This window comes from Ahaetulla prasina, chromosome 4 (assembly GCF_028640845.1).
Source record: "Ahaetulla prasina isolate Xishuangbanna chromosome 4, ASM2864084v1, whole genome shotgun sequence".
NCBI classification, from domain to species: Eukaryota; Metazoa; Chordata; class Lepidosauria; order Squamata; family Colubridae; genus Ahaetulla; species Ahaetulla prasina.
Genome location: NC_080542.1, coordinates 146,362,062 through 146,376,520, shown reverse-complemented (window position 1 = coordinate 146,376,520; position 14,459 = coordinate 146,362,062). Strand labels below are relative to the sequence as shown.

Here is a 14,459-nt window from a genome sequence, read left to right as displayed (position 1 = left end):
ATTATTATTTTGCTTAACAGGTAGTCCTCGACTTACGATCACCATTGAGCCCCAAATTTTTGATGCTCAGTGAAACATTTGTTAAGTGAGCTTTGTCCCACTTTATGAGACAAAGCTTTCTTGCCACAGTTGTTAAGCGAATCACTGCATTTTTTCAGTTAGTAACACAGTAGTTCAGTGAATCTGGCTTCCCAATGGACTTTGTTGGTCAGAAGATTGCAAACGGAGCTCATGTGACCCTGGGACACTGCAACCATCATAAATATGAATCAGTTGCCAAGTGTTCTTAATTTTGATCATGTGACCCTGGGGATGCTGCAACAGTCATAAGTGTGAAAAATGGTCATCAGTCACTTTTTTTCAGTGCCATTATAATTTTGAATTGTCCCTAAATGAACTGTTGTAAGTCGAGAACTACCTGTACTGGGGCTACTGGGTCTAATTCTTTCTTCCACTGAGGACGTTTAAGTGTAGGGCCTTTTCAATGTTGGCACCCAGAATCGTGTTTCCTGGAAAAACAATTTTCTTTGTTTCTCTCACCCTGTTATCTTAAGGACTTGTTTTCAGGTTGTCTGCAGGGTTCATGCGAATGGCAGAAATAAAAACAGGTTGAGTTTTGAGTTCGGGTCTGCCATTTTGACTTTTTTTGACCCTGTGGATATTTTAAAAAGGCATTTTGACAAGGCAAGTTGGATTGTGTTTAACTGCTAATAAGTTGAATGACAGAGGATGCTTCTGCTAGAGAAGAAAGCCAGGAATTGGAAGATCATATACTTACAGGACTGGAAGGGATCTCTAATCTTTTAGTCCACCCTTCTGCTCACATTCTCTTCTCATATTCCTTTCTGCTGTTCCCACAGCACCTTCTTCCCAGAGCTTCAGAAGTGTGACACAGATGACGATGTGGCCATGTGCTTCCTTAAAAATGAAGCCGAATTTGACAAATACATCACCTACTTGGTAGGCCGGGTTCAAGCTGAGTCCATTGTGGTCAGCAAAGCAGTCCAGGAGTTTTATAAGGTGAGGGCATCTGCTAAACTTTTCTGCTAAACTTTTTCTGCTAAACTTTTCACCAGCGTGAAAAGTAATGACCCAGAATTCTTTGGAAATAGTCCTACGTTTGTACATCAAGCATGTATCATATATTGGTGAACCAGTTTGCTCTAGTGGTGAGGGAACCATGCAAGAAACAAGGTGATGGTGAGTTCTAGTACCATTTTAGGCGTAAAAGTCAGCTGATTCTGCACCAATCACCAGGAGATCGTGAGTTCTAGTCCCACCTTAAGCATGAAAGCTGGCTGGGTGCCTCTGTGCCAATCACCAGGAGACGGTGAGTTCTAGTTCTGCCCTAGGCATGAAAGCCACCTGGTGACCTTGGCTCAATCACCAGGTGATATGAATTGTAGTTCTTAGACCTGAAAGCCGACTGAATGATTTTAAGCCAGTCCCTCTCTCTCAGCCCATCTCATCTCACATGTTTGTTATTGTTATAGGGAAAACAGGCGGAGGAAGAATTATATGACATTTGCCATCTTGAGTTATTTATTTTTTTTAAAAACAGAGGCAGGATTAAAAATAAAGAATTATCCATCTTTGCAGAAAGCCAGAACAATATGTGGATAAGATCCTTTTACTTGTATGGTGCTGAAATACGAAATAAGTGCCTAAATCCTAATGAAGAAAGTCATTTCTTTATTAGAGCAAATAATAGAAAAATTCAGTGTGAACATAGGATAATTGTGTGGTCTGTATTGGAACAAAGGGTTTTTCTGGATAATAAGCAAACTGAATAAATAAATCCCTTGCTATTATGTTTCTCTCCCTCCAGCGATACACAGAAGGGACATTGGCTAGTGAGGATCCTTCCCTGCCACCGATATTCCCTCTGCAACATTATCTAGAGAGACCCATAAACCGGATCCAGAAATATCAAACAGCAATCAAGGTTAGGAGCACAACTTTTAGTCATTTGTTGGTTGGTAGTGCAACAAAACCGGATCTCACGTTTGCTGAGGAAGTTAGTACAGGAAGTCCTCGAATTATGACCACAATTGAAGCCAGAATTTCCATTGCTGAGCAAAGGTGGTTGCTAAGTGGCTGGCGCCTGATTTTACAGCCAGTTTTGCCATGGTTGTTAAGCGAGTCATGGCGGTTGCTATGTGACTCATGGGCTCGTTAAGTGAATCTGGCTTTGGGTTTTGCTTGTCAGAAGCAGGCTGGTGGTCACAAATGGTGATCACATGACCCCAGGATGCTACAACCGTCATAAATACATGCCGATTGCCAAGCTCCCAAATTCTGATCATGTCACTGAGAGAATGCTATGACGGTCATAACTAAGAGGAGTAGTAACTCATTTTTTTTCCAGTATGGTTGGAATGATGAACCATTGCTAAATGAATGTTGTAAATTGAGGAATGTTTGTACAGGTTGTCTCCAGGTTAAAATGGCAAAATTGGGACTGGGGTTGTTGTTGCTAAGCAATGCAGGGTAAGATATATGGGGACGGTGCATGAATGTCCTTGGTGGGTGCTAAGGAGGACAGGTCAGTTAGTAGCCATAGGGGGAGGAGAAGGAAAGGAGGGAGGGAGAAAGGAGAGGAAAGATGAGTGGGAGGAAGGGGAAAATGAGAGAGGGAGAAAAAAAGGGAAGATGGGAGGAAGGAAGGAGTAAGAGAAAGAGAAAGCAGTGGGGTCTTTAGTGCTCTCTGAGCTTGGCAGGTTTTTGTAGGTGTCTGATGACCCATCTGATAATATCAGTGTTAAAAGGGAGTGGGGTTTGCAGAGAGGAGGAGGAGGAGGAGGACTGGGAGATCTTTGGTATTTTCTGAGCTTGATGGGTTTTTTGCAGACATTTTGTTACCAAGCTAGGTAACATCATCAGTACTAGAAGGGAGTGGTTTTTCCTGTCAATGTTGGTGGAAATGGTCAGTAGTTCCTTGATAGTCAATACTGACAGTCTTCCTTCCTTCCTTCCTTCCTTCCTTCCTTCCTTCCTTCCTTCCTTCCTTCCTTCCTTCCTTCCTTCCTTTCTTCTTTCCTCCCTCCCTTCCTCCCTTCATTTCCACTTCAACCACATTTCTGCGGCAAATATTCATCTAGACACAAAGGAGTCAAACGGTACCTTTCTTTGTGTTCACAGGACATGATCCGAAACAAAGCAAGGAACACCCAAAACTGCGCCCTTCTGGAACAGGCCTACGCCATTGTTTCTGCACTCAACAGGCGAGCAGAAAACAACCTTCATATTTCTCTCATTGAGAACTACCCTGGAACTCTGGAAATATTAGGGGAACCCATCCGGCAGGTAAATGAAAGATAGGCATCTCATTCTGACAACACATCTGCCTGCTAAAGTCTCTGGCTCTTTTTGCTGAACCCCAAAATATGTTTTTCAATTTGATCCTGGTGCTTTTCAGTGGACATGTTCTTTTATAAAATTGCTGTCCAAAGTCACATAACTGTGAGATTAAAAAGCTAGTTTGGTTAAGGCACCAGGCTAGAAACAAAAAGACTGCGGGGTTCTAGTCCCACCTTAGGCACAACTTTGGGCCAATCACCAGGAGGTGGTGAGTCCTAGTCCCAACTTAAGCACAAAAGATGGCTGGGCGAGTTTGGGCCAGTCACCAGGTGACAATGAGTTCTAGTCCTAACTCTGGCATGAAATCCAGTTGGGTGACTATGAGCCAATCACCAGGAGATGGTGCATTATAGTCTCACCTTAGGCATGAAAGCTGGCTGGGTGACTTTGGCCCAATCACCAGAAGATGGTGAGTTATGGTCCTGCCTTAGGTATGAAAGTTGGCTTGGTAACTTTGGGCCAATCCCCCTCTCTCAGCCAGTGGTGAGATTCAAGTAATTTAACAACCGGTTCTCTGTCCTAATGATTTAGTTTGCCAAACTGCTCAGAAAGTTAACAACCGGTTCTCCCGAAGTGGTGCAAACTGGCTGAATCCCACCACTGCTCTCAGCCCAACCTAGTTCACAGGATTGTTGTAACAATAGGAGGAGAAGGTTTGTTGCATATGTTCACCTCTGAGAGTTATTTCTCCTTTGCAAAGAGGAAATCAGACCTAATAATCCATCCTTTCTTTTCAGCTGATAATTTGTTAGAAGTTTCAGACGAATAACTCAAACTCTAAGCTAGATTGGAGATAGTCTGTTGGTCCGAAGGGCAGATCCAGAAGCAAAGGGTCAAAGCTCTTGCTAGATTACAGTAGAACTTTCTGATGCTGTGACTTATAAAGCTGTGAAACTCCCTGCCACATGATTTGCTATTTTTCCCCCAGGGACAGTTCATTGTGTGGGAAGGTGCTCCAGGGGCGCGGATGGCATGGAAGGGACATAAGCGCCACGTCTTCCTCTTCAAGGGTTACTTGCTGGTGTGCAAACCAAAACGAGACACGAAGATGGATACTTACAGCTATCTGTTCAAGAACATGATGAAGGTTGAATATGTCCTTTCTTAACAGTTGTCTTTCTCTGGCTACTTTTTGGTATCTAACTAAAACGAGGTTAAGCAATCAAAACAATACTGTTGATGTAGCTTTAGAGGGTCAAATCTCACAGCAGTGCAGCCAGTTTGATCTGGTGGTTAAGGCATCAGGCTACAAACTGGGAGGTTGTGACTTCTTTCCTGCCTTAGGCATGAAAGTGGGTGGGTGGCTTTGGGCGAATCGCCAGAGGGGACTGAGTTCTTCTACCAGTTTGGGGATAAAAGCTGGCAGGGTGACTTTGTGTCAGTCCCTCTCTCTCAGCTCAGCCCACCTCAAAGGGTTGTTGTTGTGGGGAAACATATCTAATTTGCTGCCTTGAGATATTTGTAAAAATAATAAAGGTGGTAGATAGATAGATAGATAGATAGATAGATAGATAGGTGATAGACAGGCAGGCAGAGACAGATGATAGATAGACAGACAGACAGACTGACTCACTGACTGACTACAGGTAGTCCTCAATCTACGCCACAACTGAGTCCCAAATTTTGTTGCTAATCAAGATAATTGTTAGAAGTTTCAGACGAATAACTCAAACTCTAAGCTAGATTGGAGATAGTCTGTTGGTCCGAAGGGCAGATCCAGAAGCAAAGGGTCAAAGCTCTTGCTAGATTACAGTAGAACTTTCTGATGCTGTGACTTATAAAGCTGTGAAACTCCCTGCCACATGATTTGCTATTTTTCCCCCAGGGACAGTTCATTGTGTGGGAAGGTGCTCCAGGGGCGCGGATGGCATGGAAGGGACATAAGCGCCACGTCTTCCTCTTCAAGGGTTACTTGCTGGTGTGCAAACCAAAACGAGACACGAAGATGGATACTTACAGCTATCTGTTCAAGAACATGATGAAGGTTGAATATGTCCTTTCTTAACAGTTGTCTTTCTCTGGCTACTTTTTGGTATCTAACTAAAACGAGGTTAAGCAATCAAAACAATACTGTTGATGTAGCTTTAGAGGGTCAAATCTCACAGCAGTGCAGCCAGTTTGATCTGGTGGTTAAGGCATCAGGCTACAAACTGGGAGGTTGTGACTTCTTTCCTGCCTTAGGCATGAAAGTGGGTGGGTGGCTTTGGGCGAATCGCCAGAGGGGACTGAGTTCTTCTACCAGTTTGGGGATAAAAGCTGGCAGGGTGACTTTGTGTCAGTCCCTCTCTCTCAGCTCAGCCCACCTCAAAGGGTTGTTGTTGTGGGGAAACATATCTAATTTGCTGCCTTGAGATATTTGTAAAAATAATAAAGGTGGTAGATAGATAGATAGATAGGTAAATAGATGATAGATAGGTGATAGACAGGCAGGCAGAGACAGATGATAGATAGACAGACAGACAGACTGACTCACTGACTGACTACAGGTAGTCCTCAATCTACGGCCACAACTGAGTCCCAAATTTTTGTTGCTAATCAAGATAATTGTTAAGTGACTTTTGCCCCATTTTACTTTCTTGCCACAGTTGCTAAGCGAATCCCCGCTGTTGTTAAGTTAGTCACACAGTTGTTATCTGAATCTGGCATCCACATCGATTTTGCCTGTTAGAAGGTTGCCAAAGGGGATCACATGACCAGGGAGACACTGCAACCGTCAGGAATCCATGTCAGTTGCCAGACAACTGAATTTTGATCGGGTGACTAGGGATGCTGCAATGATCATAGGTGTGAAAAATGGTCCTAGGTCACTTTTTTCACTGCCGTTGTAACTTTAGACGGTCACTGAACAAACGGTTGTAATTCGAGGACTACCTCTATACAGACCTAAGATGTATAGCAAATGTGCACCTGATCCTGGCTGACTTGTAACTTTGGTTTCTGGTTGCTCAGCTATCTCACATCGATGTGAATGACCTGATTGAAGGAGATGACCGGGCATTTGAGATCTGGCACGAACGGGAAGATTCGGTCCGGAAGTATCTCTTCCAGGCGCGCACCGTCATCATCAAAAACTCATGGGTGAAAGAGATCTGTAGTATTCAGCAACGGATCAGTCTCCCTGTATGGGGTGAGTAGAACTCAAGATTTCAGTTCCTCAAGTTTAATTTTTGCTGCTTTTGCACGCAGTTCTTTTCTCTGAAGATAGCTTAAAGGTGGGTGGGGGGACTAGGAGTCTTATCATCTCCTAGTGAATATCAAGTCTGATTTTTTTTTTTCCTGGTTCAGATGCACCTGATTTTGAAGAGGAACTGGCAGATTGTACAGCAGAACTGGGCGAAACGATCAAGCTAGCATGCCGAGTCACAGGAACCCCTAAACCAGGCATCACCTGGTATAAAGGTACAGCCAGCCTCAGTTTCCCCATAATTAAGGTCAGAAAGAAGCGGTAGATTTTTGAGCAGGAACACTACTGGTAGTCCTCAACTTATGACCACAACTGAGTCCAAAATTTCTGTGGCTAAGCAAGACATGTGTTAGATTGTAACCCATTTTACAACTTCTGTTGCCACAGATGTTAAGCATATCATTGCAGCTGTTAAGCGAGTAACATGGTTGTTAAGCAAATTTTCCCTATTTGCTTGTCAGAAGGTCACAAAAGGGGATCACATGACCCCCAGGACACTGAAACCATCATAAATATGAGTCAGTTGCCAAGCATCTGAATTTTGATCATGTGACCATGGGGATGCTGCAACGGTCGTAAGTGTGAAAAATGGTCATAAGTGACTTTTTTCAGTGCTGTTGTAACTTTGAAAGGTCACTAAATGAACAGTTGTAAGGTGAAGACTGCCTGTAAAGCCTTGTTGAGTGATACCAGCTATGCAGTCATGATAGATAAATTTTTCTTTTAATTTTGTTTTTACTTATCACTTCCCAATGGTCTAATATAAAGGCTATCCTCGACTTACGACCACAATCAGGCCCAACATTTCTCTTGCTAAGTGAAACATTTGTTGTGAGTTTTGTTCCATTTTACGAGCATTCTTGCCACCATTGTTAAGAGAACCACTGCTGTTGTCAGTAACACGGTTGTTAAGGGAATCTGGCGTCCCTACTGACTTTGCTTGTCAGAAGGTCGCAAAAGCGGATCACATGCTCCCTCCCCTTGTGGGACACAGCAACCGTTATAAATATGAACCAGTTGCCAAACATGTGAATTTTGGTCAAGTGACCATGGGGGTACTGAAATGGTCATGTGTGAAAACAGTCATAAATCCTTTTTTGCAGCCCTGTTGTAACTTTGAACTGTCACTAAGTAAACTGTTGTAAGTTGAGGACTGCCTGTATATTCTTTTCTCATCTTTGTTTCCCAGTTATATCATTGTACTGTATGCTAATGTTAACGTGAACTTTTCTCGTTGGTCAGCTGTCAATTGGAGGATATTAAGGATATTAATTATAGCGTAAGAACGGCTCAGAGAGAATAAAACAGAAGAGTGACTGCAGAGCAAAGATATTATATATATAGACAGTCCATGACCATCTATTGAGTGAACAAAGTTACAACAGAAAAAGTTGTAGCAGAAAGAAGTGACTTATGCCAGGTCGTCACATTTACAACTGTCACAGCATCAAATTGTCAAAATTTGGGAACTTAGTAACCAACTTGCATTTTTAATGGCTGCAAAGTCCTGGGGTCACACCAACGGTGGTGTTCAGTTGGTTCTATCCGGTTCAGGTGAATCCGTAGCGGCAGCTGCAGGAGGCCCCGCCCACCCACCCGTATATCATCACGTCCCGTTTTTGATGCTCTGCACATGTGCAGATGGTCCTGCGCATGCGCAGTGGTGTTGCGCACAAGCAAAGCAAGCATGCGTGCCTGCGCATTCACATTTGAGAATTGGTAGCAAAGGTAAGTCAGTGCCACCCCTGGGTCACATGATCGCCATTAAAGCCTGCTTCGCTTAACGGCCGTGTGATTCACTTAACAATGGCAGGGATTTGCTGAACCTCATGGCAAAAGAAATATAGAAATCAATTGATCAAAGAAATAAAGGTTGTAAAATTGGTCCCGACTTTCTTAACAATCACATTCCTTAATGAGGTCATAAATTGAGGACTACCTGTTGTCAAAATAATTAAAGGAAATCCATTTTACAATCATATTTAACTGAGTCCAGCCCCCATGTTCACCAAAGGGTATCTTTTTACCTCTTGCTTTGCAGATGGGAAACCAGTTGAAGTGGATCCTCACCACATCATCATAGAAGATCCCGATGGATCCTGCACTTTGATCCTTGATAATCTGACTGGAGTGGATTCAGGGCAATATCTGTGCTATGCGTCTAGTCCAGCTGGCAGTGCCAGCACCCTTGGAAAAATTCTCGTCCAAGGTACCAGCACTACACAAAGACACACACAGATCCACAAACACACACAGGCAATCTTAAAGGTCCAGAGAGAAGTATCTAAGGTCTTTCATCGCTCTTCACACTAGCCCTGCTCCCACAAGTCATCCAATCATCTAGCAGAGCTTTTGGGGTGTAATGGAAAAAGGAAGGAAGAGATGGTTGTTACACAACACAGCAAAACACATAGAGGAAGGGAAGGAAAGACAATAAACCCACTTTAAAAATGAGACCAAAAAAAAAGAGAGAATTGTGCACTCTCTAAGGTTGGTGGTAGTGGTGGGATTCTGCCAGTTCTAGGCGGTTTGGCCAAACCGTTTGTTAAATTGGTGGCTCACCCCACCCCTTGCCCCACCCCTCCCCACCACTACTTACTGGCCTCGGAGCACACCGTTTGTTAAATTGCTGGCTCTCCCGCCACTTGCCCCACCCCAGCCTGCTTTCCTACCTTTGCCATGGCCTCCCACTCTGTTCCCCACCTCGGACTGCCCCAACCGCTCCAGCAGCAGAACAGGTAAGTACAGCCAAGTGCTGCCCTCGGGGAAGCGGGACTGGGAAAGGTGGTCGACCTGCGCTCGCCCGGCTGCTGGCCGCAACCTACCCCCATCCAAGGACCTCGCTGGCCACGTGGCCGCCGACTGCAGCCTAGCCACACCCACCCAGTCACATGACCATCAAGCCACTTCCCCAAAATAAACCGTGCCTACAGAACTGGTTGTTAAAAAATTTGAATCCTACCACTGGTTGGTGGAGAAAGGTGAGGGCTAGTTTGCTCTAGTGATGAAGGTACCAGGCTAGAGTAGGAGTTCTAGTCCACCTTAGCCATGAAAGCCAGCTGGGTGACTATGAGCTAGTCACCAGCAGCCAGGGAGTTCTAGTCCCATCTTAGGCAGAAAAGCTGGTGACTTTGGTCTGTTTGCTTTCTCTCTCAGCCCAACATACCTCACAAGGTTGTTTTGGAGAAAATAGGAGGAGGAAGGTGTATTGGATATGTTCTGTGCCTTGAATTATTTGTAAATATAATAAAGGTGGGATATAAACAAACATAAACAAATGTCTCTTGGCAGCACCATATTTCTGAATGCAATGTGGGTTTAGAAGAGTATTTGACTTACTCCTCTCTCTTTTTACAAAGCTTAGATTTAGATTTTAGATTAGATTTATTTATTTGTCAAACACAACAGTATATATAAGTATAAGCATGAAATAACCATACAAATTGGATACAATTAAAGGGAACATTAGGACAGGAACAGTAGGCACGCTGGTGCTCTTATGCACACCCCTTACAGACCTCTTAGGAATGGGGTGAGGTCAATAGTAGATAGTCTTTGGTTAAAGCTTTGGGGATTTTGGGAAGAGACCACAGAGTCAGGTAGTGCATTCCAGGCATTAACAACTCTGTTACTGAAGTCATATTTTCTGCAATCAAGATTGGAACAGTTCACATTAAACTTAAATCCATTGTGTGCTCGTGTATTGTTGTGATTGAAGCTGAAGTAGTCTTCAATAGGAAGGACATTGCAATAGATGATTTTATGAGCTATACTCAGGTCATATCGAAGGCGGCTGAGTTCTAAATTTTCTAAACCCAGGATTTCAAGTCTGGTGGTATAAGGTATTTTGTTGTATTAGAGGAGTGCAGAACTCTTCTTGTAAAATATTTCTGGACACGTTCAATTGTATTGATGTCAGAAATGTGGTGAGGGTTCCAGAGAGGCGAACTGTATTCGAGAATTGGTCTAGCAAATGTTTTGTATGCTCTGGTTTCCTCATGGTATATTTTAATTTCCAGTGCCGCCTCGGTTTGTGAACAAGATGAAACATGCCTATTACACCAATGGCGAAGATGCACAGTTTACTTGCACCATCGAAGGGGCACCATACCCCCAAATCAGGTAAGGGAATACTCAAGCCCATGCCCCACAGTGTTTTTGAATAGGACTTTCTAGCCTTCAAAGGCTTATTTTAGAGGGGGCTTCTACTTACAACCACAATTGGGACTTGAATTTTTGTGGCTAGGCTAGGCGGTTGTTGTGTCTGATTTTACGATCTTTTTTGTCAAGGTTGTTAAAGGAGTCACTGTGGTTGTTAAGTGAATCACACTGTCGTTAAGCAAATCTGACTTCCTCCATTGACTTGCTTGTCTGAAGTTGGAAGGTGACAAATGGCGATCATGTGATCTCTAGGCGCTGCAACCGTAATAATCAGCATGCCTGTTGCCAAACGCCTGGATTTTAATCATGTGACCATGGGAACATTTACAATATTCATATGGGCAAGGATCAGTCGTAAATTACCTTTTTCAGTGCCGTTGTAACTTTGAAGGGTTGCTAAAGGAATCATTGTAAGTCAAGGACTTCAGAACGTACCTGTACATTCTGAAAGCTGTTTTCAAGAGAGGAGGAGAACCATGTAAATATAATAATTATTTTTGCTTCCAATTTTTACTTTTTCATGTCTTACTGTGTCATACTCTACGAATAGGTAAGACGTGAAAGAGTAAAAATCTGTATTCTCTGTATTGGGCCAATCACTGGGAAATGGTGAACTCTAGTCTTAGGCATGAAAGCCAGTTGGGTGACTTTGGCCAAACTGGCCCCCAGTATATCAAGGCCTTCCTCTATAAATCTGTATTCCTCTCCTTTCCTTCTCTTCCCCTCCATTATTCCTCCCTCCCTCCCTACTTTTCTCTTTCTTTCCTTTTTCCTTCCTCCCCCACTCCCTCCTGTCCCTCCTCTCCTTTCTTTACCCCGCCCCTCCCCTCTCCTCCTCTTCTCTCCCTTCCTCTCCTCTCCTCTTCTTCCCCCTCCTCCTCCCCCCTCCTCCTCATTTCAGGTGGTATAAAGATGGGAACCTCCTTACCGACCCAAACAAACACCAGAGCTTCAGTGAGCCACGAAGTGGCGTGATTGTCCTGGTTATCAAAAATGCCTGTGAGGATGATGGAGGTCTCTATGAGTGTGAGGTGAGTTTCTCTCTTTTTTTCTTCTTCTTCTTAAGTTGTTATAAGACAGGAAGTTCTCCATAAAATATGTGGGCCAAAGACCTGACATGCATCTGCTGGGCAAATTAAGACATCCTGAGTTGTCTCAGTCCAACTTACACAAACAAGTGTTGGAAGTAAAATCCATCAGGTTCAGTTCCAAGCTGGGAGAAAGACGCTGGAAATAAAATGGAGTCTGGAGTCTGATTGGAACAGACAGAGATTCTGTTTGTTGATGAACAGAACCATACAAAGACAGCCTGCAGTTCTGAGTCAACTGAACAACTGGTTTTTCTTGTACATGGGCTTTTATACAATTTTTATAGCATTTTGTAATCTGGAGGGTTTTATCCTCTTACCTATTGTCTCTGGCCTGCCTTTCTTAATGGACCGGTACTGTTTCCACTTTTCTTAATGAATGGAATCAAGATCGTGTCCTGCCCTTTCTTAATCCCATTTAATTACGAAAGGCGTTTGTGAATAGATTACCAAATCTGCATTTTCTAAAAACCGGCCTCCGCGGTTTCTGCTTGGAGACTGAGGCTGGTTTCTATCTCCATGAAGAGCATGTTTCTCCATTTCTCCCTTTGGGGGAATATAATATTCTGCTTCTTTTAATATGCCCCAAAATATTTCATTCTTCTAGGAGGGTGGGTGGGTGCTGAATTTCTACCCAAGCTAACAAAAAAACCAACTAATTCAGTGGTGAGTTGCTACCAGTTCACCCCGGATCGGCGGTGGCGGGAGGATGCATTGCGCACACACACAAGCGTGCACGTCCACAAACGAATCGGTAGCGATGGGTTTTGGAACCCACCCCTGAACGAATTAAGGAATCACCAAAAACATTCCCATCAACACCCACAGGGCAAACCATAGTATATAAAATGAGAGCACTCCCTTCTAACACTGATGATGTTACTTAGCTGGGTTATGAAACATCTGCAAGAAAACCACCAAGTTGAGTGGTTTTTTTCCACTGCCTTTAGAACTTTGAACAATCACTAAACAAACTGTTGTAAGTCGAGGACTACCTGTAACTAGTGAAAGCTAGTTAAAGTGAGATTCAACCTAGAGGTAAGGAGAAATTAATCAATAATTAACTAATGGAAAAGCTTGCCTCTTGGAATTGTAGGTGCTCTATCCCTGGAGTTTTTCAAAAATGGGCAATCATTTGACCAGGATAGCAATAGCACTTATATACTGCTTTACAGTGGTTTTACAGCCCTCTCTAAGCAGTTTACAGGGTCAGCATATTGCCCCCAACAATCTGGGTCCTCATTTTACTGACCTGGTGGAAGGCTGCTTCAACCTTGAGCTGGTGAGACTTGAAATCCCAAATTGCAGGCTGCCGGCAGTCAGCAGAAGTAGCCTGCAGTACTCCATTCTAACCACTGTGCTACCACGGCTCATATGATATAAGTTCACCTGCTTTGAACATGGGGTTGGACTAGAAGACCTCTGAAGTCCCTTCTCGAGCCATGATTCTATGTTCTACACAAAGTGATTCCTTGTACAGGTAGTCCTCAACTTACAACAGTTCATTTAGTAACTGTTCAAACTTACAAGGGCACTGAAAAAAGTGACTTATGGCCATTTTTTTACACCGATGACCATTGCAGAGTCCTCATAGACATGTGATCAAAATTCAGATGCTTGGCAACTGACTCATATTTATGACGGTTGCAGTGTCTCAGGGTCATGTGATCCTCTTTTGTGACCTTCTGAGAAGGAAAGTCAATGGAGAAGCCAGATTCACTTAACAACTGTGGCAAGAAGGGTCATAAAATGGGCAAAACTCACTTAACAAATGTTAACAACAGAAATGTTGGGCTCAATTGTGGTTGAAAGTCAAGAACAACCTGTATAGATTTGTGAAGAACCACCTGGAATTGGTTTTTCCTCTTCATCTGAAATCCACACTCATTCTTACTAGTGTTGTCAACTTGTCTTCAGTTGATAAATAGGTTGGGGACCGCGAAGGGAAGTGCCCACCTTTATCATCAAACCACAACAGCCTTGGCTCCAGAGAAGAGACCTGAGCAAGCGATCACAATAGAAGGTAGGGCCTTTTGATCTGCTCTCTCACAATGTGGTTAATTCAAGAGGGCTAATGGTGGGTAAAAAGGGACGAGGTGACTCAAGGGCTAGGACGTTGAGCTTGTCGATCGAAAGGTTGGCAGCTCGGCAGTTCGAATCCCTAGTGCTGCCGTGTAATGGAGTGAGCTCCCGTTACTTGTCTCAGCTTCTGCCAACCTAGCAGTTTCGAAAGCACATAAAAATGCAAGTAGAAAAAATAGGGACCACCTTTGGTGGGAAGGGAACAGCGTTCCGTGCGCCTTTGGCGTTGAGTCATGCCGGCCACATGACCACGGAGACGTCTTCGGACAGCGCTGGCTCTTCGGCTTTGAAACGGAGATGAGCACCGCCCCCTAGAGTCGGCAACGACTAGCACGTATGTGCGAGGGGAACCTTTAAAGGTGGCTAATTAAGGACTGAATAGGTGCATTCTCTTACCTCTAAGGTAAGAGAAGATGTGGCATTCCTGTTTGTTCTTGGAACTGGGTTAGTGATGGCGTTTGCGTGGTTTGGCATTGTTGTTGTTTTGTGGTGGAAGAGGCCCAGATCTGCGGCCTTCTGCTTGAGCAGGGGATTGAACTAAAAGATCTCCGAGGTCCCTTCCGACCCTGTAATTCGAAGTTCTA

General features: G+C 43.8%; 1 protein-coding gene across 1 annotated transcript in view; it reads left to right on the top strand.

Annotated features, from left to right (window-relative positions):
* OBSCN (obscurin, cytoskeletal calmodulin and titin-interacting RhoGEF) overlaps positions 1 to 14,459 on the top strand; it is a 266,194-nt gene that overhangs the window by 181,566 nt on the left and 70,169 nt on the right. Inside the window, exons 85-94 of the mRNA XM_058182772.1 lie at positions 861 to 1,020; positions 1,829 to 1,945; positions 3,142 to 3,306; positions 4,289 to 4,447; positions 6,310 to 6,487; positions 6,646 to 6,759; positions 8,586 to 8,753; positions 10,564 to 10,666; positions 11,607 to 11,736; positions 13,711 to 13,816. Coding sequence (XP_058038755.1) covers positions 861 to 1,020; positions 1,829 to 1,945; positions 3,142 to 3,306; positions 4,289 to 4,447; positions 6,310 to 6,487; positions 6,646 to 6,759; positions 8,586 to 8,753; positions 10,564 to 10,666; positions 11,607 to 11,736; positions 13,711 to 13,816 — 1,400 coding nt within the window. The remainder of the gene's footprint in view (positions 1 to 860; positions 1,021 to 1,828; positions 1,946 to 3,141; positions 3,307 to 4,288; positions 4,448 to 6,309; positions 6,488 to 6,645; positions 6,760 to 8,585; positions 8,754 to 10,563; positions 10,667 to 11,606; positions 11,737 to 13,710; positions 13,817 to 14,459) is intronic.